The 26,239-nt window shown below is 53.8% G+C and overlaps 2 protein-coding genes and 1 long non-coding RNA gene across 13 annotated transcripts in view; 1 reads left to right on the forward strand and 2 right to left on the reverse strand.

Moving 5' to 3' along the window:
* On the forward strand, positions 1 to 3,239 carry LOC116667517. Its single transcript, XR_004324327.1, has 4 exons — positions 1 to 137; positions 1,032 to 1,180; positions 2,246 to 2,390; positions 2,663 to 3,239. It is a non-coding gene; the product is annotated as an uncharacterized LOC116667517 (long non-coding RNA).
* Positions 2,027 to 25,503, reverse strand: BAIAP2L2 (BAR/IMD domain containing adaptor protein 2 like 2). Of its 4 annotated transcripts, none has more exons than XM_032492222.1 (15): positions 25,420 to 25,503; positions 24,424 to 24,583; positions 23,225 to 23,300; positions 22,181 to 22,267; positions 21,646 to 21,707; positions 13,455 to 13,526; positions 13,115 to 13,231; positions 12,143 to 12,289; positions 6,985 to 7,137; positions 6,531 to 6,669; positions 6,149 to 6,371; positions 3,772 to 3,894; positions 3,233 to 3,440; positions 2,709 to 2,752; positions 2,027 to 2,509 (listed from the first exon to the last, which is right to left on the reverse strand). In XM_032492222.1, exons 2-15 carry the CDS (start codon positions 24,472 to 24,474, stop codon positions 2,434 to 2,436), a joined length of 1,578 nt encoding a protein of 525 aa, XP_032348113.1. In that variant the 5' UTR covers positions 24,475 to 24,583; positions 25,420 to 25,503; the 3' UTR covers positions 2,027 to 2,433. The 4 variants fall into 4 exon arrangements, with proteins under 4 accessions (XP_032348113.1, XP_032348112.1, XP_032348114.1 ...); XM_032492221.1 differs by lacking the exon at positions 25,420 to 25,503 and adding an exon at positions 25,124 to 25,299; XM_032492223.1 differs by lacking the exons at positions 2,709 to 2,752; positions 25,420 to 25,503 and having other exon boundaries at positions 24,424 to 25,299.
* PLA2G6 (phospholipase A2 group VI) overlaps positions 25,444 to 26,239 on the reverse strand; it is a 51,295-nt gene continuing 50,499 nt past the window's right edge. For 7 of the 8 annotated variants that reach the window (XM_032492213.1, XM_032492214.1, XM_032492215.1 and 4 more), the window contains one exon: positions 26,095 to 26,239. In XM_032492213.1, the coding sequence (XP_032348104.1) occupies positions 26,095 to 26,239 (145 nt within the window). The other variant, XM_006174898.3, reaches the window with a different exon arrangement.

The raw sequence follows: 26,239 nt of genomic DNA on the forward strand, positions 1-26,239 counted from the left end.
AGAGGGGACAAGAAGGAGCAGCGAGGATCTGTAGCCAAGACAAGAAAGGGGGATGGAGACCCAGGATGGGGAAACTGAGGCATGGGGCTACCAGCGTGAGCTCTGTTAAGGGAATGGAGGCAGAAGAGGAAACCCAGGTAGGACCTCACCCCAAAATCTCCTCTCCTCCAAGGGGCGTGAAGGATGAGGGGAGGATAATAGAATCGTTCCCACCTTGACTTCAGGGAGACTCCCTCTGGAGGACACACCTTGCCCCTCAGGATCTAGTAGTGGCAGGAGAGGGAGGTCAGGTGAGGGGGAGAGCCGGGCAGCCAGTGTGTGACTAGAGGCGTATGTGGGACCACCAGTGTCCCCACTGTGCTTGTATGAGGGTCTCAGGACAAAAGAAGGAACATCGTGTGGGATTGGGGGGAGGAGACAAGTGCCAGCTACAAAATGGATAGAGTTCATTCTCCTCCTTGACCTTGGGATATGTTCCTAATTTTTCTCAGTGATCAAGAGTGACTATGGTCACTTAGGACATTATGGAGGAAAAACTAAAACACACTGTAACAATATTAGCCTTGTCTCAGAAGCCAAGGGAGCCGAGCTCCAATTCATCCCTGCTTAGCCGTGGCTTTGCTCTGTGACTTGAGCAGTTCCCCTCCCTTTGCTAAAGCCTTAGTTTTTCTACCTGTAAGATGGGTTCACGCTAGCCAGGCAGGAGTCTTGGCGGGGGGTGGTCAGATCTCTAGCTTCACTGGATAGATGAGAACCTTTGAGTGGGGCCATTGGGAGGGAGACCCTCCAAACCCCTAGCAATCCACCAACCCCTCCACACTCCCAGAGCTCCACCCAGGGGTTCCCACAGCAGCCCCATGTACCCCCGTAACAGACCAGGAGGGGGGCCTCACAGGCAGGATGGACCATCTCACAGCTGGGGCAGGAGCCTCCCTCCCTCCTGCAGCCCCTGTGCGCTGGGGTCTCCCTCCTGGCATTGGGCAATGCCAAGAGCCCCGTGGGTATCTGAGACTCTGCCCCTTCCCCACCAGGACCGGGTTCTTGCTGCTCCTCACCTCACCACAGCTGCAGCCACTTGAGGGCCAGGACAAGAGGTGGTCCCTGGCAGCCCTGGCCCTACACTTACCTGAGCCGTCCTGTGGGTTTGGATGTCCAGCTTCACATCTCCTGAGGCCTGCAGGTAAGGGCTGCCCGATGGGCTCCCCCGGGAAAGCCTAGCCTGATGGGGGCCACTGCTGAAGACTCCCCGGCTTGCTTGCAGATCAGACGCTGGCCGTCTCTTGCCGACGGCTCGCTCCCCCAGGCCTGGGGCTTAGTGTTCCCCCACCCCCATCGCCTCTAAGAGGCTTTTGCTTGGGAGGGGAGAAGGGACAGGGCCAGGCTGGGTCCCATGGTGGGGCTCGTTGTCTCAGGCCTGTCCAGGGAGAGCCAAAGATGGGGGTGGGGGAAGGGATCCCATCATCTCCTGAAGCCTCAGGCAGAGGACACACAGAGCCCTGCCTTGGGGGGTCCTAGTGGTACAAGGGGCACAGCCCTGCCCTGGAGAGACCCCACCAGCCCTAATCACCTCAACTCCTCGCCTGCCCCCCACTCCCAGGCTGCATTCCAGGAGGGGCCTGTGATTTCCCCTGGATAAGGCTAATCCAGGCCGGAGAGCCTGGGATTGAGGGGGCGGGGAGGGGCCAGAACAAAGGGTGCTGTGTCCCAGGGTGCTAGAGGGTGACTTGCTGGTGGTCCCAGACTTCAGCCACTGCCACCTCTCCCCCTCTGGAGAAGAGGCCAATATTTCCTGGGGAACCCACAGCAGAAATGAGCCTGGGCCAGAGATGGGGAATCCAGTTTGCAGGAGTTAGGGCAGACCTAAAGACTTGCTTAAAATGAGGGATGTAGGGGGCTGGGAGTGGGTGAGGCATCCCAGGGAACCACCAATGACTTTCAGGACATCCTGGATTCCTTTCTCTGGTGGGATGTCTCCATCCCCAACCTATCCCACCCTATTCCCTAAATCAGACTCCACCAGTCCCACTGCCATGTCTCACTTGCTTTATTTTTCGCCGTTTACAAATTTAAACAGGGGACGGGGTGCAGGGCAGGGGAGAGGGTGTGCAAAGGGTTCCTCCTCACTGTGACAGAGAAGGGGGAAAGAAGTTGGGGGGCATGACGTAGGCCTCCAGGGAGAGTCCGCGGCCCCCTGGAGGGGAAAAATGTTTCTCTGTCTTCCAATTCCGCCTGCTTTATTTTGAAGGCCCAGACCCCAGGCCTTGGAACTGCTCAGGTTGGAGCGTGTTTCGGGGAAGAGCAGCCACCCCTCTGCCCCGTATCAGGGCCCGGCTTCTCGGATCCACTGCTGCTGCTTCTGCTGCCGCCAGCTCTGGGCAGCCCCCGGGCAGGTGTGTGTGGGGTGACCTCAGACCCCCGGTGAAGGAAGGTGCCTCAGCGGATGAGGGGTGCTGAGCGGTCATTGGTGACAGTAGGACGCAGCTTTACGGTGGCAAAGGGGTTCGTGCCCCTGTGGGAGGAGAGTTGGGGGTGAGAGGGCCCCAGGTCCCCAGCTGGCTGTGGGTCCAGGGAAGGCAGCTGGGCATTGGAGCCAGGTGTCCACCGCTACCTCCTGTCTCCATTGGGTCACCTCCACTCACGCTCACCTTGTCTCCTGCCACAGCCCTCCGCTGAGCCCAGCCCCCTTTCACCCCTACTTGAGGACTCACCGAGGGAAGAGCTCTGGGGGTTGCTGCTCCCAGGATGTAAGTTTCTGCAGTGAGTGGGAAGGGAAGGCTGGGTTTGGGGAGGAAGGAGCAAGCGAGCCCCAGCCCCTCCCTTTCCCCCTTCCAGAAGGGCAGAAGACTGGACCAGAGGCCCTGCTGTGCCAGGCTTCTGGAAAATGAGGTCTCAGTGTTCCGAAGCCCAGAATTCTGTGGGTTTCAGACCTGAGGAGCTTCTGGGCCAGAGTACCATCTCCCAGGGCTAACACTGCCCCCAGGGAGGTCTTTTCCAATGCTCCCAGCCAGACTCCTGGGCTCCCCTTCTGAGAGAAGTGCTTTTCCCCCATCCTCCGCCCCAGACTCAGAAACCCACGCTGCCCCTCCCTGCACAGATGCGCAGACTGAGGCTGGGGTGGGAGGGTCCCCTGCCGGGCAGACTGAGGCTAGGGTGGGGAGGGTTACCTGGTCTCTGGTCTCCCAGCCCACTGCACCCCGCCAGGGTTGAGGATAGGCTGGGGGAGGGGACTCACCTTGACATCACTGGCCACTGCCATGCTGCCCATGCTACTTCGGCGACTGCCAGGCAAGGGTGTAGGTGCGGGGCTGGGGGTGCGGCTCGGGACCCGGCTTGGGGTTCGGGGGCGGGACTGGCCATCCCAGTACTCTGAGGATGCTGTGGAGTTGCCCGGCCGGTCCAGGAGGTCATCTAGACTGTGGCTGCCCCGGAGTGGGTAGGACCTGAGTCCAGAGAAAGGTTGGGAGGGGAGAGGGTCAGGGGTCAGGCCCTCCTGCACCTGATCCCATCTGCTGGGCCCCTGAGCATCCTACAGACCCCTCCCCTGCCCCTGGGTGAAAAGAGATTGTTGGCTTAAAGGCAGCCCTGAGAGGAGGCAGAGGGATGGACATAATGACCTTTACATGTAGAGAGATGGGGGCGCCCTTTCTCCAAGGGCTGAAGGGGCCTGGGCTCACTCAGGACTGCAGCTCACAGATGCCCTCCCTGGTGGCCCACCCACCCCCTGCCCCACTGGAGTCCCCACGCCTGCCCCACCTCTGACCACAGCGGTACCTGGAAGGCAGCTCATTCATAGGGCTCATGGGATTCATGGAGGTCACCGGGTTCAAGGGGTTCATGGAATTCATGGGCAGCTCCTCCAAAGGCTTCACATAGGCCTCGGGGAACCAGCCAGTCCTGGGGGGTGGAAGCAGAGGGTCCCATAACCAAAGGGCCAACAACAGTGGTCAAAATAACACTTTTAAGAGGAGCAGACAGTTACTGAGCACTGCTGTGCGCCGGCCTGGCTCTAATGGCTTTGCCCAGAGAAACTCATTTCATCCCTTGAAGGAGGTCTTTCCTGACTTTCAAAGCCGCCTGTCCAGCCTCATGTCCTGTCAGGGGCTGGGGTGCCTTAGAGAGGGACTGGAGATCCAAGAAGGAAAGCATTGTATCCAAGGACATGTGGTGACCAGCTTCATTCCCTACACACTGAGCACCCACCACATGAGGGCCCACAGAAAGCCAGACACAGTCCCTACTCTCCAGGGGCTCCCAGCCTGGTAGGGAGACAGACCCACAAGCAGATGATTGCAAGGGTGCAAGGGTGATGTGAAGGAGACGGGGTGGGGGTGGGGGAACGCAGGCAGCTGCTGGAGCCCAGAGGAAGGGGCGCTGGAGCCGGGGTGCCTGGCTATGGACCAGTGCTCTTTCATCCCCAACCCAGCTGCTTCCCTCCACCCTAGGCCCTCTGGTTCCCGTGACCCCAGGCACCCTGCTCTTGGAGTCTTTGGCTGGAGGCTCATCACTGCACCTTCAGAGCAGCCAGGGTTGAGAGAGAGGCACTAGGAATGATGTTCCTTAGGCTTTTCAGACTCTGAGGAACCCATCAGATTCTTGCAAAACACCTGGGAAAGTGTCCTCCAAAAAGCCACCTTAGATCCCCAAACCAAGTCAACAACTTTCTCACCTAAAGGTAACTGGAAGCTATTTCAACTCAAATTGACAGAATAAAACCAAAACCAACACCTTTTTACTTCTGTTTTCACTCTAAAGTGCCTACCGATGAAACCTGCCATTGTCTTCCCTAACCTGAGTCACAGAAAGGATAATGGTGTCCCAGGAATGTGGTTTGAGAGCACTGGTCTGGGTGTGTTTATAATCAGGTCCCCAGGAGGTTTGCTACACACCTGTGTTGGGGACTTTCAGGGTGAACTCTGCTGCCCTCTTATGTGGGTCTGCAAAGCAGATGTTTCCACCACTCATATTCTTAGTCCTATCTCTCTATGCACCAGACCATCCTTCCATTCCTGATCCATGTAGTCACCTGCCATCCACCCATGTATCCACACAGCATCCCATCCATGATCCACGTGGGCAACCACCCATGGACCACCAATCCATTAATCCATCCCTCAGCACTTGCCCACCTGCCCATCCCTCTATCAACACACTCACATACCTCTCCAATCCCCTACCAGTCTATTTATGCACACACACACCCCCCACATCCGTGCATCCTCCCATGTCCCCAGTCACCCAGTCCATCCCCACCTACCCATCCATCTATGCATCTGCTCACAGGTGCATGCGCTCACCTGCCCACACCACCACCACACCCTCATCCGTTCTCACCTGTCCATCTACTAGCCCACACGACCACACTTGCAAGCACCCTCACATGCACCTGCAACTCCATCTATGCTCCATTCATTCATCGCCTCTTCTTGTCCTCATTCATTCCTCTCTCCTTAGCATGAGCGGGTGTGGGTACCACGCAGTCTCTTGCTCATAAAGCCCTGCGAGCGGCGCTGCCTGGCTCCAGCGGGCTCCCACTTTCCCCTATTTCTGTGGCAGGAAGAGTGATCCCTGCTTTCCGCCAGGCTTACAGCGACTGCAGTGTACTTCCCCACCTCCCCTTCTACTCATGGTGTCAAAAGCAGCCAAAGTTTAGGTTCTTTAAGGATTTCCACTGCGCGTGACTACAAGGAGGTAAGCGCATTCAGCCTGCAAGGAGGTAAGCGCACGCAGCCTGCAAGGTCCCAGCACCGCTCCTGCGCCTGGCCAACCTCCCTGTCCGTTCTATCAGAACTTGGCTGACTCTCTCAGGGTACAGGGGAAGCTGCCTTCTCCCTCCGTGTAATATAATATGCACAGTAGGTGCTCAAGCAATAGGGTTACTGTAGTGTTCCCACTTGTGAGAGAACCTTCCCATTTTTCACCCTCTACCACCCTCTCAAGGGCCACCACCCTGAACTTGGTATAAAGAGGCTCTTCCTACTACCATTGAATGGATGAGGAAACTGGGGTGGGAGGAGGAAAGGGGTGCGAATAGGGGAGAGTTGTCCGAGGCCCCTGGGACAGCCTCCATCCTGGGAAACTCAGTCAGAACTGGAGCCCTGCCTCACGGTCCTCCTTCCCACCCACCCTGCGCCCTGAGGCTCTCACTCACGTGGATGAGCCCTCCAGCTTGCCATAGAGCCAGCCGTTCTGGGCCTCCGGCACCAGCACCTCCACGACATCTCCGGCTGAGAAGCGCAGCAGTGTGTGGTTGGCGCCCTCCGAGTGGGAGACCAGGGCACGGACTCTCCGGGCGCCGCCGCCACCCCCGCCGCCTGGGCGCTCGCCGAAGGAGTTGGAGCGCGAGCGCTGGGTGCTGCTGCTGTAGAGCGAGGCTGCCGAGGGACGGGAGAGCGCCGCGGCGCGTGGGTGGGAAGTTCTCCCTCGCGTCTACCCTCGATCCCTCCTGCTGCAGCGCAACCTCAGTTGCTCTTCCCGGCCCCGGGTCCCCGGCCCTCCCTCTGCACACCGGGGGCTGGGGGGCCGGTACTCACAGGCGGATGGCGTCCGGGGCAGGGACCGGCGGTCTGGCTCCAGCTGGGACGCGGGCCTCGCCTCGGTGGGCTCGGGGCCGTAGGAGCCGGAGCCATGCCGGCTGCGGGGGGGGCCGAACTCTCCCAGAGGCCTCTGGGGCTGCGAGGGGAGACGGGCAGGGGAGGGTGGGGCGGGGAGGGGCGGGGCCGCGGCGCCTTAGTCCAGCCCCCACCCCCAGTCCCAGGCTTCGGCGTAGGGGTTCTCCGGCCGGCGGCCGAGCGACCACGGGGGCGCCGAGGCCGCGCCAGGGCGGAAGGACCGTCCGAGGGGCGCAGCGTAGAATGGGACCCTCGGAGGGAGGAGGCTCCAGGCGGAGGGTCTCAGGCCCCAGGGCCCCACAGAAGGTGCCGGGGGTGGCGGGGGCGCGAACGGCGGCGGGGGCGCGAACGGCGGCGGGGGCGCCCAGGGCCTCACCATATCCAGGCGGGTGGGCGTCAGGCGGCCCGAGGGGTAGGGTGGCCCCAGCACCGGGCCCAGCAGGCCAGGGGAGTGGGCGCGCGACGGGCTGCGGCTGGCCTCCGACTGCTCTTTCCACAGCAGCACGCGGTTCTGGAGTATCCCCCGGGCCTGCCGGGTGGGGACATGGGTGGGGCTCAGCGAGATCTGAGCAGCCGCCAGAATCCTAGGGGACTCACAAGTGGCACCCTAGACCTGGGAACTCGGGCGCTGTAAGCTGAGGATGGCCAGGATTTCTAGCTGGAAGGAACCAAAGATCATTGTGATCACTTGGGTTCACTCACTGCCCAACCCTCCCCCTCTTTTGTCAGAGGTCCCTCAGTTTTCTTGTGGAGCTTCTCCTGCCCCCTCTCTCAGTCTACATGCTTTGGTCGGGGCTCTCCCACTGCCTGATACAGGGGTAGGGGTACAATCCAGGTCTGGCCACTCTGGTTGCTCCACCCTCCTGGAGTTAGGGACGTGCACCTACCCAAACACTGACCAAAGAACCCAATCCCAGTACTTACCCTGGAATAATCTGGAAAAATATATTCTTTCACCTCATGGGGTTTGCTAAATAGAATAAAGCCAACACAGGAAACTACAACTAAGCAACGGATAGTGGCAACTTTCTTGTGAAATCTTGTGTGCTCCTGGATCCAGCTATGCCTGAAGCCGTTGAACTTAACCAGTGACTAAAATAAAATACCTTTTCTGTTTAAGCTAGTTTGAGTAGTTTTCTAAAAGAAGTCTTTCAAATAGTTTTTCCAGTCTATCCCTTTAGTCTATGTAAGCACCCCTTTTCTAGTGTCTAATACATAGGCATTCTAACTCTGCTTCAGTACATTCAAGGACAGGAAACTCAGCAGCTGACCACATAGTCCATAACAGCTTGGGGTGGGAGGACTTTAAATGTTAGACCTGCTGTGTGTATTAATCATGTTTTTAATTTTCTGTGCTTTATGATGCTTTGGCCTCCTGGGGTCTTGCTAATTCTGAAAAGACTGCCCCTCACAGGGCTAGATAATTTCCTAGAGATAGTAAGCAGTTTCCCTCTGAGCACACCTTTCATAAGCAGACCAGTGGATCCAAAACCCATATCCCCAACCACCTCCATCTAACTCGAACACCAAGCCTTTATTTCCCCTACTCTAAATCACCCAAGCCAGGGCCAGACAACTAGAGACAACCATTATAGCCCAGAGTCCACTGAAATTACTCAAACCATCCAATGCTAAATTTGCTTAAACTTGTCCTCCCAAAGAAGCCATATACATGGCTAGTGAATACATGAAAAGATATTCAGCATTATCAGCTATCAGGGAAATCAAATCAAAACCGTAATGTAATACTGCCTCACACTGGGATGGCTTTAATCAAAAAGACAAATAGTAACAAGTGTTGGCAAGGATGTAGAGAAATTTGGATACCTCAAAACTGCCAGTGGGAATACCAAATGGTGAGTCTGGAAGTTCCTCAAACAGGTAAATGCAGAATTACCAGATGACTCACCACCTCTACTCCTATATACCTAGGAGAAATGAAAACCTACATCCACGCAAAATCTTTTATATGGATAGCCATAGCAGCATTATTCATAATAGCTTAAAAGTAGGAACAACCCGGATGTCCACCCATTGACGAATGGATAAATAAATGTGGTTTATCTAGATGACGGAATATCATTTGGCAATACAAAGGAACGGGGTATGGACATGTGCTCCAGCACTGATGAACCTGAAAAACATGATGCTCAGTGAAGGAAGCCAGTCACATGTGATCCCTTTCATGTGAAATGGCCTGAAGAGGCAAATCTATAGAGACAGAAAGTAGACTAGTGGTTGCTTAGGGCAAGGGGGAATGGGAAGACTGAGGAATGACCACTAAGGGGTACTGAGAATTTTAGGGGTAATGAAAGTGTTCTAAGCTTGATTTATGGCAACGGATGAGCAACTCTATGAATATACTAAACCAGTGACTTGTACACTTTAAATGGGTGAATTGCATGGTGTGTGAATTATATCTCAATAAAACTGTTTAAAGGAAGAAGAAGCGGTTCCTCCCAGAAGGATCACTCTGTGGGAGAGAGGAGGAGGGGAGGAGAAGGCTGAACCCTGAGCGTGGGGCTAAGCGTGGTGGTGACAGCAGGAGAGATCAGTTGCGGCCGTGTCTCTCACCTCTGCTCAGCACCAGAGGGTCCCTGGGTGCAGAAACAGAGACTCAGGGAGGGGTCTGGCGAGGTAAGGGCCCGGAGGTGGGGAGGAGGGAGGCTGCTGCTGGCTGTTGGAGTCTGCTGTCTTCAAACAGATTGGTCTCCTGAATGTTAACCTTTGTTTTCATCTTTGGAGGGGAGCGAACAGGGGCAGGGGGCCCTAATTCTACTGGGCTCCAGCACGTGCCAGGCTGCATCATCACACCAACCTTCTGAGGGGGCGATTACTTCCCTCCTTTTCCAAGTGAGAAAATGAGACTCAGCGAGAAAATTACTTGCCAGAATTGGCAGCCAGGGCCCAGTACTTGGGAAACTGAACAAGCAGGCAAAGAAATGGAAATAGAAACTGAGCAAGAATACAAAGAAATACCTCCTCCCTGCCTAAAAAAGTGTTTGAATATTGGTGGTAGTGGGTATAGCTCAGTGGTAGAGTGTGTGCTTAGCATACTCAAGGTCCTGGGTTCAATACCTAGTACCTCCATTAAAAAATAAAGTAATGATGGCGGAGAGATAATAATTAAAGAAACAGAAGAGGAAATAAGTCCCAGGACCTGTAGAAAGACTTGCTCCTGCAGGCTGAAGGGGCACCGACAGGCATCCATCTAGGTGGTGCCCAGACAAGTTCCTGAGACCCAAGGACACAAAGAAAATCTCCAAGCATCCATAGAGAAAAGAGTCAGTTACTTAAAAGGGAAAGGAGACAGACCAGCAACTACAACACAGAGTGCTGGAAAACGGGCAAATCATCTTGGACCATGAGAAAAAGAAGCCTGCAGCTCTCAAGTCCTTCAGCCAGCCAATATGCCCCTCACCAGTCAGGGTAAAAGCGAGACATTTACGGATATGCAAGAATTCGGTGTATCTGTAGAAAATAACCCTGCAAGTTCTCTATCGACACCAATTAATCAAAACAGAAACCTCAAGACAGTGAGAGATGGAAAGGACTGAAAACGGTGGCAAGCCCAAAGGGGAAAGGGTGGGGATGGATACATTAGGGGTTGGGGATTAACAGACACACATGACTGTATATAAAATAAACAACAAGGACCTACTGTATAGCACAGGGAACTATATTCAATTTCTGATAATAATATATAATGGAAAAGAATCTGAAAAGAAAAAAATATATGTATGTATATATGTGTGTATATGCATGACTGAATCACTTTGCTGTACACCTGAAACTAACATTGTAAATCAACTACACGTCAATGAAAAATTAAAAAAAAAAAAAAGAAAGAAAACAGTGGTAAGACATGCATCTGATCATATGTGTGGTGAAATGTTGGTTGACGGTGGTGGTGAGCTGGCAATGGTAATGTATGTAATCTAACTAAAGATTCTTGAAATAGAAGGGCTATGCTGCAAAGAAACGACGAGTGAGGGTCTGAATCTAAGCCCCGACGTTTCTTGGCAAAACCAAGATGTGGGATTTGGGGAGAATGAGAGGAGGAGTAAAGATTTTTGCAAGCCTCATCTTAGAGAATGAGAGAGGGCAGGAAAGTCCTCAAGGTCTCATCTCATGGGTTGAGGGGAGCAATAGATCAAGTATTGGGGGGGCAGTATATTTTTGATAAAGATAATAAATGTATGTGCTTATGAGGGTCACAAAGTGAGGTCATCATAAACAGAGATGAAAAGAATATAATTTCCAAATTAATTAAGGGGAAAGGGATGTGGAATGAATTAAATAAATCCCAGCTAAAATTGGAGGAAAGACACTCCTGTAGGAGGAGCTCTCCTGCCCTCCCAGGCATCCTCAATTATTCCAAGCAGGAAGAAAAGCAAGCCGACCTTCCCTACAGGAAGGTGTTGCCTGTTTTATTATCCAACAATAGAAGAAAACTCCTCCCCTCTTCGCCCCCGCCCTTGTCACAGCCCAGCCAATCAGACTGCAGCAGCCTGCCAATGAGAAACATCCATACTTTGAATTCCCAGCTTTCTCCAATGTAGTCTTTTGTTATTACAGCCCCTCTCAACTCCCCTCTTTCCCCCATTAAAGCAAGCCCGCCTTCCTTATTCTCTGGATTCCCCCATGGTTTGCCATAGTTAACATATCCTAAATTGCAATTCCTGAATAAGCTTGCTTTTGCTGGTAAAATAACTGGCTCTTATGGTACTAAAGTTGACTGGGGAATATATAGTTAATCAAACTGATAAGAACAAGAATGGGAGAAAAAGAGGAAATGACAAAGGAAATACAATTAAATCAGGTTATTCAGAAATGGGATAAAGGTTAAATGAGAATGGACTGAATTCTACAGCACAGACTGTCAGACTGGGCAAAAAACAAAACTGGGCTATATCTTTGTAACAGAAAACACTTAAAAGATAAGAAAAGAAAAAGTAGGAAGGGCAATAACAATGTCAGACAAAGTGGAATGAAAGGTATCATACTGGATTATGAGAGACATTAAATACATAGATGGCAATATTTACAGAGAAGATGTAACAGTCAAAGCATAAACCCCACAGCACTAAACAACAGGACAACTGAAGGCAGAAAGCAAAATCCATCAGAAATACAATAGTCTAGCAGATAGAGTAAGGCAAGAGTGTAGAAGATTTAAGTAATATGCTAAAATTAATAGATAATAACTGATTAAGGCTATGAGTTAATGATTTTGTGAGTAGTGAGTATATTTAAGCAGGAATAAAAAAATAAATCATACACGAATTAATAAATGCATGAATTAATGAATGTGAGAATTTTAAAAATCATGAATGAATAAATGGGTGAATATTTGATGACACGAATAAACACAAAGAAATAGATGGAGAGAGTAAATAAATAAGAAATATCTTAAAAGTAGATGGAAAGAAGGGAAAAGGGACGAAGGGAGGGCAATTCCTGCTGCGCAGCCAGCTCGCAGAGAGCACAGCCCCTAGAAGGGCTCCGTTAGCTGTCCCCCAGCCCCAGCTCACCCGGCCAAAAAACTGCAGGAAGGTGTTGGAAAGCAGCAGGTGCTTCTCAGCCAGGAAGCGGTAGCGCCGCTTCTCTTCCAGCTCTGCCGCCCGCTGACTCTCAGACACGAAGGCCTGCATCTGCGCGTGCAGCCGGTTCACACTCTCCTGGGGAAAAAGGGGATGCTGGCTGGAGGCAGGGAGCGGATCCCACATCCCTACCCGCAACGAGTGCCCGCTGTCTGAAGCGTCCCTCTCCTTTCTGAACCAGCAACTCCTCCCGAGGCCTCCCCTGAGCACCCAGCCCATCCTCGCGCCGGTCTTCCCTCTCATGTGCATCAGGAGCCTGGGCCCTGCGTGCCCCCGGGCCCTGCGTGCCCCCTGGCTGGGGCACTTCTCCCAGGTAGGGATGGGTCTGAGCCATCCCTTTCTCCCCAGCACCCAGCACAGGGCTGAGCACAGAAGTGAGGTCCAGGCAGGTTGGTTTAATGAAAATGCAAATTAATTGATTAATAGCCCCTGCTTAGGAGGAGAGAGAGAGAGAGGTGAGCTTATCAAAGAAGCCAGAAGAGGAGACAGGAAAGGAGATAGAGGCCTGGGAGACAGAGGCCAGGGATGGGGCCCTGAGCTCCGGAGGAGGGGCTGGACTGAGCCAGGGGACAGGAGGGAGGGAGAGGGTGGCTGCTGGTGGACCACACCTTTGCTACCATGATCAGGAGCAGCTTCACCGACAGCCTCAGGTTTTCTCAGTGAGCTAGAAGAGGGGGGAGGCCAGGGAGCCTGGGGAGGGCCAGGCAGTGACAGGACGAGAAGCAGGGCTGAGGGTGTCCCTGACACCGGTGATGCCCACCCTGCCAGTGGCGGGCTGGCCTCTCCAGCTATGCCCACCACACAAGATGGATGAGGTAAGCCACACTCCTGGAGTTGGGTGGGGGAGCTCAGGAGGGTATCGGGGGCCCCCTCAGAGCTCGGTCTCGTCCCCAGCCCCTGCACCTTCATCTCCCGAGCATTCTTGTCTCTCTTGCGCTCCATACGCCACAGCTCTGACATGCGCTTCTCCAGGTTGGCAGCTCGGTGGCGGTACTCCAGCTCGTAGTGCTGGCCGCTGTCCTTGGATGGAGTGGAGAGAGGAGGGAGACCCCTGTGTCAGAGAGCTCAAGGCACCCAGCCCATGTGCCGGAGTGCTGGACGGGGGCAGGCGCTCAGCTAGGAACATGTGTATCCTGGGGCCAGTCAATGCCCAGCACTGGCCTCGGTGTGCCCATCCATCAAATGGGGAGAGATGGTCCTGCCAGTGATGGGCTGTGGGGCCAGGATGGGTGGCCAGACTCACTTTGATGAACTGCATGTCCAGCTTGGTGTTCTTCTCCATGTGCTGCAGCAGGTCTCCATGGAATGTCTGCACCTGTGTGGAGTGCAGGGCAGGGGTGATCAGGGTGGCCCTATCATTCCCAGGCCCCAGTGTTCCTGGCACTGCCCACTCCAATACATTGCCAACTGCATTTGTAACACACCAGGCACCTGCCCAAACATCAGAGAAATGGGTATAATAAGAGCACTGGGTTGGAGGGAAAATTAAGCAGTTAAACATATAAAACATTTAGTGCAAAACCCTCTGTAATATGTCAACACCTTCTGGTTCTTAGCCTGAGCCTTGATGATGCCTGGAAATTTCATACCAATATTTAAATACCAGCATCCCTGCCCCCTCTGCTGGGAGGCCTTCCAGGCGGAAACTCTCAGATTTTGTTTTGGAATGTGTACAATTTTTTGTTCATTGTTCATTCCTCCAGTCACAGGATGGAATTGCTTGCCAGGCCCCTGGATATAGCCTATTTGTGGAGCAGCGAGCCACTGTGGGTCTGAACCAAGTCTGCCCCGTCTCTGTGGCTCCAGCACCACGTGCCAGACCTGGCCCAGCGAAGTGCTCACTAGCTGTTGAGGTCTTCACTGGGATGGCGGGGTCCCGTGACAGGTGAGGAGGAGGTGGCTGACCACCTGGGTGACCAGGAGGCCCAGGAAGGCTATTGGGCTCAGCCTCAGAAGAGTTTCCTTCTAGCACACTCTAGAGGTTCTGCCTCCAATTTGCTCTGTAACTTTGGACGAGTTGCTGCCCATCTCTGTGCCTCAGTTTCTTCATCTGTAACAGGAAAGTTTTAGCCAGATGCTTTCTAAGCTCCAGCCCTAGAACTCAGCAAGCTTTGATTCTGTGGGCCCCAGTGGTCAGCTGGCACATTCCCCACGTGTCCCCCAGTGGTGTTCCCTGGGTCACTACACGTTGCTGGGGTGTTGGACCTAAATCCTTGCAGCTACACTCTGCTCCCGGGTTCCGACTGCGCAGGAACAAAGGGGAGTATCTCCAGACCTCTGCCACTTCTGGGGACCCCTCCACCTCTGCTCAGCCTTCTCTGCACACAGCCTTTCCCCTCAGCAGCTCAAGAGCCCTCAGCAGATGGGGAGGGTGTAGTTCAGTGGTAGAGTGCATGCTTAGCATGCATGAAGTCCTGGGTTCAATCCCCAGGACCTCCATTAAAATAAATAACTTTTTGAAATCTAAAAAAAAAAAAAAAAATAGATTTAAAAAAAGAAGAAGCACCTTCACTGGGTCCTGCCTCCTGCCCCAGAGGTCCCGCTGAGGGAGGCAGGCTCTGACCCTCAGGGGCAGGAATGCGGGTAATCAGGAAAGACTAGCAAATTATGAAAATTCTAAGTTTTTCTTCCACAATTGTTTCTGAAACCACAATTGTTTCTGCTAACTGCTGGTCTGTAAGGGAGCTTGGCTGTGGCCTCCTTGGGACTGGCCAGGCCTTAAAATCCTGATCGTGGCTGTTGGGATGGGAGGCAGGAATCAGTGTTACCAGCTGCTCTGAGTCCCAGTTTCTGGCTGATGGGGGCCCTTTTCTGCTGGATCCCGACAGTAAGGAAGTGAGCCTTCCCCACCTGCACCTGTGCGGCCTCCCAGTGGGCGTCTCCTGGGTGCCTCACTGACCTCACCCTCCTGGTCCTGCTTTCCACTAAAGTGACAGTTCAAGATTTCTGCCAAAACACAAGATGTATGTTCCTGAAAATCGCTGCACCCTGCAAAATCACCCAATATAAACAACAGGGCTCATAGGAGATGCAGCAACTGTGCAACCAGAGCACTAATAGAGAAGGCGAAGGGTACCTGCAGAGATGAACTTGAACCACATCGAAAGCCATGGGAAAATACTAAAAATGCACAAGATCAATAGAATGGCCATACTGGCAACCTTAATTACCGCAGAGCCGGCGAGCCTGGACCAGCTGGGATGAGGCGGGGTGGTCTTGATGGTGGGTGAGGGAGATGCAGCTCCTGCCCCCAGCTGAGTCCCGGGGTAGGGGCGGGCAGCTGGGAGCCCTCGCTTTCCCCAGGGAGGCCTGAGCGCAGGACGTTTTCAAATGTTCTTTAAAGAGCTGTTGCTGTCAGTGCAGCAGGTAGGCTGGGGGTGGTCCCGTTCTTCCTAATTCTGATACCCTGTCCCCCTCCTCTTGCCTAAGAAACATCGCTTAGGATCAAGCCACCTTCCATGTCATAGGATATATCTCCTGCTTCCAGCCACATATGAACTGTGCCGCCACGGAAATGCGTGTTGGAGCAGGACAGATGGATTGCGATTCTTCCCATTTCCAGGGCTTGGCTGAGCTCACCAACAGCGTAGGGGCACAGACCCAGGATGCCCCAGTCAGATGGGGCCCAGGCACCACCAGGTTAATGGAAAGTCATCGTCAAGCTCCTGAATCTAGTCAGTTGATGCTTGAAGAAAGGGGAGGGTAGAGCTCAGTGGTAGAGCTTGTGCTTAGCATGCATGAGGTCCTGGGTTCAATCCCCAGTACCTCCATTAAAAAAATAAACTTAATTATCTCCTCACTCGCCCCTCAAAAAGCAAAACAACAAAAATTAAAAAAAAAAAGTTGATGCTTGAAGAGAACTTTGAACTCGTGCTGTGGGGGAGCCAGAGGACTGTCTATAATTAGCAGGCGGCTTCTGAAACAAGGAAGTCACCAAGCCCAGGGCAGGCTGAGGAATTCCCAGCAAGTCTGAACAGAGGCTGCCTCCTCCTGCTCCCCTCTCCTCGGCACATGCTTCATCAGTGGATCCTGTAAACCCTTCAGTAGCAGAAGCTGAGAGCAGTCCTATTGTTGAGAACACGCACTGTAAGTTCCACATCTCCAGTTATTCCAGTAACTCATGAAATCCCTTTGCCAAAAGGAAAAGCCCTTTGAAAGAATTGTCTCTGTGGGCTGACCCCAAACCCTCTCTTCCCATTCAGGCCCTCCAGTCAGGCTGTTGCCCCACCATGCCAAGAGTGCTGTTGTCAAAATCACCAAGACTCCACCTTGCTGAGTCTCATTCTCAGGACTCATCCAACTTGTCCCCTTTGTCATCACTGGACACGGTTGACTGCTCCTGCCTCCTGAGATGCCTTCCTCCATCAGCTTCCAGCGCATCTCCTTCTCCTAGTTTTCCTTGCACCCCTCCTGGCTTCCTCTTCTCTGTCCTTTGCTGACTCCCCTCATCTCCCTGGTCCCCAAAGTTTGGGTTGCCCTGGGATCAGGCCTTGGGCCTCTTCCCTTCTCTACCAACACCACTCCCTTGGTGAGCCCATGCAGTCCACATGCTGACAGCTCCCAGATGCATATCTTAGCCCAGACCTTCCCCCCAAATCGTCTCATCCATACAACTATAGGGACTCCTTTCAGCCAAGAAGAAGAGACAAAGAGTGAAGACAGGCTAGGAAGGTCTAAAATACAGATGAGTCCCTGAGGAAGAAATGCAAAGGAAGAACAAACAAACAAACAAATTCTAAAAACTGTAATTCAAGATAATTTTCCTGAAATTAAAAAAAAAAACAGATTTCAATTACCTATTGAAAGAGTACACCATATAACTAAGACTATTGTCCCAGACTGATCCATATCAAGACATATTCTAGAAAAATTGCTAGACTTAAGAAAAAGAAAAAAATTCGGAGGCATCTAAGGCAAAAAAAAGTAAGTGATTTAGAGTGGAAAAAAAATAGATGATCAGACTTCTCAACAGCAATGTTCAAGATGAAAGAAAGAAAGAGCCGAGGGTTTTATACCCAGCAAAACTGACTTTCAGGAATAAGGACAAGCTGTAGTCTCGGTGCTAGAACTGAGAGAACGCGGTTCACATGAGCGCTTCCTGCTGGGGCAGAGAACAAGGCCAAAGTGACGAGCGAGACGTGGACAAGGGATTGGTAGTGAGTGTTGGATGTGTAGTTACTCATGGACGGAGGTCAATGAGGGTGAAAGGGGAGCAGGCAAGGTGTGGCGGCTCTAGACTCCCACAGTGTAGACAGGGCACACCTCATTTTACCATGCTTCGTAGATACTGTGTTTTTCACACCTTGACGGTCTGCGGCAACCCTGCGTCCAGAAAGTCTATTGGACCATTTTTCCAACACCATTTGCTCACTTTGTGTCTCTGTGTCACATTTTGGTAATTCCCACAATAGCTCAAACTTTTTTTTATTATTGTCATAATCCATTATGGTGATCTGAGATCAGTGATCTTTTGATGTTACTATTGCAAAAAGATTACGACTTGCTGAAGGCTCAGATGATGGCTAGCATTTTCAGCAATAAAGTACTTTTAAATTAAGGTATGTACATTGGGGTTTTCTTGACACAATGCTATTGTACACTTAATAGACTGCAGTAGAGCATAAACATAACTTTTATATGCACTGGCAAACTAAAAAATTTGTGTGACTCACTTTGTTGTGATTTTGCTTTACTGAGGTGATCTGGAACGAAATCCACAATATCTCTAAGGCATACTTATGTTTTAAGTTTGGGGGAGATTGAGGAGAGCAAATGTAAAATATGTTTTAACTGTTTTCAGAAATCATATTGGTGGTGGTAGACTCACTAACATTATTCAGAGGCTGTTGTGGGTATAACATGAGATAAAGCAAACGGGTAACCGTGGAATGTTATCCTTTCATTCTCTGTATCCTTGAGAATCAGGATTCTTGCTGTGGAACAAAAGAGATACTGGTGGAACAGAGAAGAGGTTAAGTAAAAATCTGCGGCTGAATCTGAATTGGAAGTATCAGCATGAATTTAAGAAGCATTCTGTCTTTAACTATATATATTATCATGTATATATGTGTATATACACATATCATTTGTGCAAATGTATGTGTGTATCTATGTATAAATGTATATATCTAGGCATATAGAGCATATTTATTATATATACCTATGAATGTACGTATGTTACTGGCCACTGAAAAAATCTAGGAAGAATGATCAACTCAGTAGCAATGGACACTCCTAGTGCCCAGATTATGGTCTTGAAATACCACTTTCCACTAAAAACAAAAAATTAAAAACAGAGTTTCGTGGAGAGATGGCTGATTCCATGTATAGAGTGCAAAAGTGCCAGATGAGGTCAGGACACTTTGTCAGGCTCGATAACAAGGAAGCTGTCAAAACCATGAGAGTTACGCCAAAAGGACTCACGTGCCAGGCTGAAGAGGCTTCTACTGGCCAAAGAGGGGACATTTTCAACTTCAGTAAAATGACTGTAAGTGAGCAAAACACATCAAATATGTTTAAATCTATGATACTAAAAATATTACAATGATGGTGATAGTGAAAAATAAAGCTAATTAATTGGTCACCTTCAGAAGATGACGGGGAGCAAATTCATGGTCTTGAAAGCTGACAAGGGAGGGAACAAGCCTTTATCCTGACTTTCCCACTGTGCTGCTGGATTTCAAACAGCACCTAAGGAGAAGCATCTCCAGATAGAAATAGTCCAGTTAATAAATAAGAGCAGCATCTTGTAGCTCCCACGTGTGAAGAGATGTGGACACACAGCCTCCATTGCTGTCACTATCACATGGCAGCAGATGCGACGTGCCTCCCGATGGAAGAAGCCAGCACCTCCTCTAGTCTTACCAAAGGGATGGAACCTGAGTTGATCAAGCCTCTGGGTCCAGAGGACAGAGGAACAAGCTGAGCTGTACCAGGAGTGTTGGGAAAACTAACCAGTCAGAAGGCCCCTGGGGCCTCAACGGATAAGTTGTAAGGAAAGGAAGGGGATGGAGGGGGGGCCAGTAGATTAAAAGAGACTCAAAGATATTTAAAAAGAGAGAGAGAGAGCAAGACAAAGTCTAGTGTCTAAGGTCGTACAACTGGGTGATCAATGACAAAGAAACACAAGGCAGTGTTGGACCAGTGGTCACTTTGAGGGGGGGGGGTGCTGGGATTTGATGGGGCCACAGGGGAGGGGGGAGCTTCGGGAGAGCCCAGCAATGTTCTTGACCTGGATGGGAGTTTCAAAGGTGGTTTGTCTTAATGATTCATTAAGCACTAATTTGTTCAGTGAGATTTTCTGTGCCTATGTTTTCATTTAGAATAATTTTTTTTTTAAACCAAACTTGAGCCCGATCCTGTCATTCCTTTGCTCAGCACACTCAGAGGCACGGCTGGAGTCCCGACAATGCTCACACAACTGGCCCCAGTTAGTGGCTGATCATCTCCACACTCGCCGTTGCTGCCTGGACTCTGGCCATGTGGGCCTCCTCGAGCCTACCCACATGCTGTTCCCTCTGCCCAGAACACTCTTCCTGAAGATGGCTCCCTACTTGTTCCCCCACCTCCTTCAGGCCTCTCCTCAATGTCACCTTTTAGTGTTTTATGTTAAGTATCTGTTAAAAATTGCATCCCTCCAGGGCTTTCTATCCCCCTTCCCCATTCTGTTTTTCTCCATTGCATATTTTGCATCTTCCTGTCACATATATATTCACTTATTTGTCTTGGGTTTTGTCTGACTCGCCCTTGGGGAGGGCAGGGGGGTCTGTCTGCTGCATCCCCAGTGCTGACAGCAGTACTGCCACATGACCGTACATAGCTGTGGGATGAATGAGCCCAAGGGGGAGGCAGCCTCTGGCGTGTTCCGCCCAGTACAGCTCTGAGCGACGGCCCTGCCCTCGTGTCACGGCCAAGACACCAGTACCCAGACAGGGCAGCTCTCCTTACAGAGTGGGCCTGGGTGACACTCGTCCCTGTCCAGCCCAGGTGTGGCACAAGTGACATGGCGAGCCACCAAACACAAGGAGAGGAAGTCACAAGCTCCATAACCACCCTCCCCGCCCGAGCCCCAGCAGGTGGCGCGGGCTTAGCGCTCTGCCTCAAAGTGTCCGGGACACATGCCCAAGGCCATGGTTTATCCTATGGTGTGTAGGTGGATGTACATTTCCTGCTGGTGAAATTGTTCCTCATTTCTACATAGCAACCAAACAGAAAAGTATTTTACGACATCCCCAAAGAACACTCAGACTTCCAGGGGTTTCCCACATTTGAGGACCGTGCACTGTCATGATAGTTGCAATTTCCTTCAGAACCTCCCGAGGCCCCTCATGCCCGGCCCCGCCCGCCTCCCCCTCTCCGCCCAGCTCTGGGGCCCTGGCTCACTTCTCCCTGATGCCACCCTCGCTGTGAACGTGCTCAGCCCATGGACCCTCCCGGAACGCCCTCTCGTCTTCTCTCCTTCCGGCCAAATCCCGCTTCCTTTTCAAAGCTTATTCTTTCCTTCCACGGTCAGTGAAGCCCTGCTTAGTGCCGGGTCTCTGTCCCAGGCCCTGGAGCCACAAAGAGAAGGCCACAGCTTGCACGGCTCCCTCTCGGTAAGGATAGAGACAGAAGGTAAATTTTACTTCTAATTATCAAAGCTGAGGTACTAGAGGGTCATGGGTGCCAGGGTTAACAGTTTATACTTATTAATTCACTTAATCTTCATGAGAATCCTACAAGGAAGTTATTATGGTTATCTCCATTTCACAGACAGATAAACTGAGGCACAGAGAGGTTAAGTAGCTTGTCCAAAGTCACAAAGCCAGTAACTAGTGGAGCTGGGCTTTGACCTCAGGTGCTCTGGCTGCAGAGCTCGTTTCCTTCACCATCACTGGCTAAGAACGGATAGAAGCATCTGTTGAAGTCCAGAGGGAAGAGAGACTGAACTTGCCCAGAGGTCAGGGGAGGCTTCCCGGAGGAGGGCGACTATGCTGGCCGGCAGGAATAGGGGTGGGGGTGCCCTAGGCTGGGAGAACAGCATGACAACAGCCCAGTGGTGGGAACACCAGGCTGTATCAGCAGAGGCCAGCTCTTCAAGGTCGGATCACTGGCTGCTCCCTGGGCGAGTGGAGGGAGGGGGTAGGGAGGCAGGTAGGGGGCAGGCGCCTGGGCCTGATGCACCTGGGTGACAGTCCTTCCTCTTCCCACCTCCTCCACTCACTCTGGAGTCTTGGGCGAGTGACTAGATCCCTAAGACTCAGTTTCTTGCTGTCAAATGGAGATGGGGAAGGCACCTGCTTCCCAGGTTCCTGGAGCTTGAACAAGATGCGCAGGTAAATATGCGCAGCAGAGCCTGGCCTGGCAGGTGCCCAGAAGGGCAGCCTTTGTTGTCAGGTTGGAAAGCAGCCCACTCTCCCTGGTGACCCCTCTAGGATGTGGGTTCTGAGACTCACCACCACCTCTAGGTCAGAGTTCAATTGCCGCTGGGTGTCGGACATCTGCACCAAAATCTCACCTGGAGACATGGAGAGAAGTGGCTTCAGTGGGGGGCCCGCCCTGCTTGCCCTCTTCCCGCCAAAAGCTGCCAGAGGGCCTGCCCAGGGCTGGATTTGGGGACTAAAGTCCAAGGATTTCCCCTATGGCTCTGGGTCTCTGGTGGTACCTGTCCCAGCCCTGGAGAAGTCCTGAGGGGTGTCATGGGAAGAGGCATGGGCTCCAGAATGGGAGTCTGGGCTCTGGGCCCCGGCCTACAAGGCTTGTGTCTTTGGGAAGGACTTCCTGGAAGGACTGGATGTGAAAGGAACCCCCTCTAGGACCTGAGAATGGGAGGCAGTGCAGGCCCTGGGCCTAAGGGGAGGCATCAGGGAGGCAGACAGAGGATCCTGGAGCCTGGACAACGAGAGGAGGCCTGGGGTGGAGGCAGGGCTAGGAGGAGGTCTCCCAGACCCAAGAAGTTGGGAGAGATGTAGGGGAGGGGGCATGCCTCACCCAGAATCTGCGAGGTGGAGCTCTGCAGGGCCTGCTCCCCGATCTTCTGGATGGCGTTGAAGTACACTTCAGCTGCCTCAGACAGAGCTGCGCAGAGAGAGGGATGGGTCCAGCCCCTGCCCCCCACCTCCATGTGCCCCCATCCTTCTGGAGGCCTCTCCTGCCATCAGGAGAGAGTGTGGAGGGGACAGTGTGGGCTCTGGCGCAGGTATGTGTGAGAGGGAGGGGTGCCCTGGGTGGTGTGTGTGGATGGGTGCCATTGCCAGAGGAGAAAGGGGGTGTAGAAGACAAGTGGGCTCTCCCTGCGGATGCAGGGCCGAGGGGCAGCTGCACCCAGCACACGGCCTGGCGCTGAGCAGGACCTCGGCATGTGCCTGTCGTGGCTGGGGGTGCAGGCTTCTGTGTGCCCATAAGGAGGGCATGGGCAGGTGTGTCGTGAGGCCCAGGTGTAGAGACACGATGTGGGGGTGGGAGTGGTGTGGGCTCAGGCCGCTGGTGTGAGGACTTTGACTCTGAAGTCCTAAAAGGCAGGGAGGGATTGGGTGACACAGCTCAGGGTGTGTCCCTGGCTTGTCCATCCCGCAGAGGACTCATAACCCTTTGCTGATTAGCGCTGATTGGGCAGGTGGGGGGGGGGTTGTTGGGAGATGGGGGATGGTAGCTGTTTGCACAAGCGCTGAGTGAGTAATGAGGCTTGACTGTAGGTGTGTGACTGTAGGTGTGGGGGGCAAGTCAGGGTGTAGGGGTGGGGTGCAGAGGTGGCCTGGGTATGGCAGTGGGCTCACCGGGCAGCATCGGGGTGACATCTGGAGTGTGTGCAGCTGGGGTTTCATAGGCCTGCAGGGCCCAGTGCTGCATCTCTGAGAGCACCCGGGGGCGCAGCTGAAGGTATGTGATGGGTCTCTGGCCAGAGCGTGAGGGTGAAGGTGGTGGGTGGGAGTGCGTAGGGGCAAGGATGAGTGGAGTGTCTGGTGTGGGGTCCAGAGACTATGGGTGGGGGGCACCAGGGGGGCTGCATGGGGTTCAGGGGGGCCGGGAACTCACCATGGAAGGCCCGGAGGTAGTTGTTCCCCAGGTACACCAGGTTCTCCAGGGCGGGGTTAAACTGCTCCATGATGCTCTGGAGACAGAAGGCAAGGGGACGGAAGGGGGAGATTGGGAGAAGAAGAAGGAATGATGGGCAGAGGCAAGTCCTTGGGCCTTAGGAGCAGCCCCAGTGAGACGCCTAGAAACCTGGAGTCACCCAGAAGCCTGGCTCTCCGCTGCAAGGGCCTCAGGGGCCCGGATCCAGGCCAGGGCCCCCTTGGCCTCCTCCCGCTCACCACCTGCCCGGGGGAACTTGCTCCTGGCAGGTTCTCCTCCCACTGGCTGAAGCCTGCGGTCTTTCACAGGGCCCGGCTACATGTGGCTCAACCCAGCCCTGAGTCCAGGTCTCATCAGGCTGGACACATGGGCTGCAAACAGTCACCTCAGAGGCAAGGACAGATCTTTCCCTCCTCAAAGAAGAGTCCCTTGGGAGCAAGGCTGTGGCTGGGTCCCTTAGGCTGCCCCAGCCCATGGCCAGCGGGAGAGTACCCTGGGTACTAGGTTCTCGATTCAAACTCCAGCAGCCTCACTTCCTCCCTTGGTGACTTTGAACAACCCCTGGCCTCAGTTTTCCCATCTATCAAATGGGGTTATTATTTTCTACCCCCACAGGTAGGGTGTCATGAGGTTTACATATGAAAGGGCCCTACACACAGGAGGTGCTCAATAAATGTCTGTGGAGACTGCAGCAGCCCCTCTGGAGTGAGGTAGGAAGTTTGCGTGAGGGGCTCAGAAACCAGAGAGAGACAGAGAAACAGAGAAAGGGAGACAGAGAGAAAGAGACAAAGAGAGAGAAACTCCCCACTCCCGGGCCAGGTGGCTCCTCAGTCCCCCTGCTCCCAGCTGAGGCCACCCTGGGCCCTGCCCTGCTCTGTCCAGTGTTTGGGAGTTGGGGGCTCCTGTTGAAGTGCTGTCTCAGCAGGCCTGTCACTCACTGGATGGACCCCTGCTCTGGGAGCCTCAGGTTAGGGCTGGAGTGACCGACTGCCCCCAGGGATCCCCACCACCAAGCCCACAGCTCAGCCCAGCCTGGTTCTGGGCTTTTTTTTCCAGAATGTGCTGCAGCCATGCTCACCCTCTGTCCTCCAGAGCCAGCCCGACCTTCGAGCCCTGGAAGAGGGTGCTCGAGCCCAGGCCTCGGCCGCACACACACTCACCTTGTAGATGGCCATGGTGGACCTGTAGAACTGGTCCATTTCGGGGGCCATGGAGTGGGTGCACCCGGGCGCTGAGCAGGAGGCTGGTGGTGACGTCAGGGCTGGGAGCACTGGGGGCTGTACCCTCCAGGGCCCACTGCTCAGTGGGCAGTGAAGGAGGCTGCAGAGTGGGACCCAGAGATGGAGGGCCGGCCGAGGAGGAGGTGGCAGCTTAATTATTCACCAGCCAGGGATGTCAGAACGCGATATGGGGCGTAACCAGAGCCGGCAGGGAAGGCATCCTGTGATGCGGGTGGGTTCATGTGACCTGCCCTTCAATTATTTACCCCTCTGAGCCGTGGACTGGTGGGCACGCGTGGACGGCCACTCTCCTAGGTCACCTTCTCCTTGAGAACAAGACTTTTCCAGGCCAGCGGGGACCCTTGGCTCTGGGGGACTGCTGCCCTCCCACCTGCCTTACTGGGCAGTGCCCACCCTACTGGGGTTGGAACTGTGCAGTGCCCTCCCGGATACCCCTGCCCCTGACAATCCCCAGCCCCTGCAGGCAGAACACGCCCACTCGTCACTATTCTCAGGCCCCTTCTCTACCCTGAGCCCCTCAGACCTGCATCCCAAGGGCTGAGGCTCCCACACCCGCTGCCGCCCACCAGCTCCCCTGCATGCTGGAGACGGGGCACCACAAATCCTGAGTTGCACACACCTTGGCCTTGCTCACTCGCTGTGTGATGGTGCCTGAGCTCCCTGCCCTCTCTGGTCTCATCCCCTCTGGCAAGTGGGGCTCTCCCTCACCCCCAACCATGAGGCAGGTGGGCCTGGATGCTGGCTCTGAATACCCTTGGAGGCCTGACTGGGAGAGACCCAAGGAAGACAAGAGGTGTCCCTAACTCGGGGAGCCTGGAAAACAGCTTCTGTCCAAGTGGGCACAGGAAGATGACATTCAAGGCTGAAGGTCAAGGCTGAGGGGAGGTGGCAGGGTGGGGGGACAGGGACACTCACACCACAGCACACACCACACAGGCAAACCGGAATGGAACCGTTTATTTCACAGTCTGGGCAGTCCATGGAGCCCCTCTCCGCTCATAAACCACTTCCTGTCGGGAAGAATAACTTAAGTCACAGGAGCGACCTTTGAGAGCTGAGGAGAGCTCGCAGGGTGGGGTGTGGGTGGCAGGGTGCGTGTTGAGGGGCAAAGTCGAATGGGCCACCCCACTCCTGGAGCCTGGGATTCCCCTCCTGATGGGGTGGGTGACGGCCCATTTCTCTAGCCCCACCTCCAGCAGAGGGCAGAGGGTGGAAAGGGTTGCTGCACCCCCCTGGGGGCCCGGAAGAGCCCAGGACCCCCTGGGAGGCTGGGGCTGGTAGCACGTCCAGGTGCCCTTAGTGTTTGAGCCAACAGGGCCAAGGGCCCCGGGAGTCAGTCAGGGAGGCAGTTGGGGAACGGGCCCAAGTGGGGCTCCAGGCTCTTTAGGCCTGGAATGACACGGAGGGCCAGAGGAGGGGCCGGAGGGAAGAGAGGCCTGCAGGACCAGCCTCAGGCAGGAGGCCCGCCATGCCCTGGGCCTAGGACTGCCTGGGCCCAGCTCGGCCCAGGGGTGTGGTGGTCGGGCCCCGCCCGGCCTCCCCCTCAGGGGCTGGGTTGGGAGGGCAGGGGCGGCTGCGGGCCTGGCGGCCTCACGGCGAGAGCAGCAGCTGGATGAGCTTCTGGAACTGCTCCCGGTGCTCGTAGATGTAGACCTCAGTCTCCCAGAGGGCGTCGACCAGCACCGTGTCATTGACCTCGTCCAGCATGATGTCCGTCCCCAGTTGGGGGTTCAAT

Source organism: Camelus ferus, chromosome 12 (assembly GCF_009834535.1).
Source record: "Camelus ferus isolate YT-003-E chromosome 12, BCGSAC_Cfer_1.0, whole genome shotgun sequence".
Lineage (NCBI taxonomy): Eukaryota > Metazoa > Chordata > Mammalia > Artiodactyla > Camelidae > Camelus > Camelus ferus.

Excerpts from the sequence above, each read along its gene's own strand:
- BAIAP2L2 (XM_032492222.1), bottom strand. The coding sequence starts at position 24,474 with ATGGCCCCCGAAATGGACCAGTTCTACAGGTCCACCATGGCCATCTAC. Across the intron at positions 21,708-22,180 it reads CTCCACCTCGCAGATTCTGG|GTGAGATTTTGGTGCAGATG; the intron begins GTGAGGCATGCC and ends CCATGTCTCCAG. Across the intron at positions 3,441-3,771 it reads ATGAATGAGCTGCCTTCCAG|GTCCTACCCACTCCGGGGCA; the intron begins GTACCGCTGTGG and ends CTCTGGACTCAG.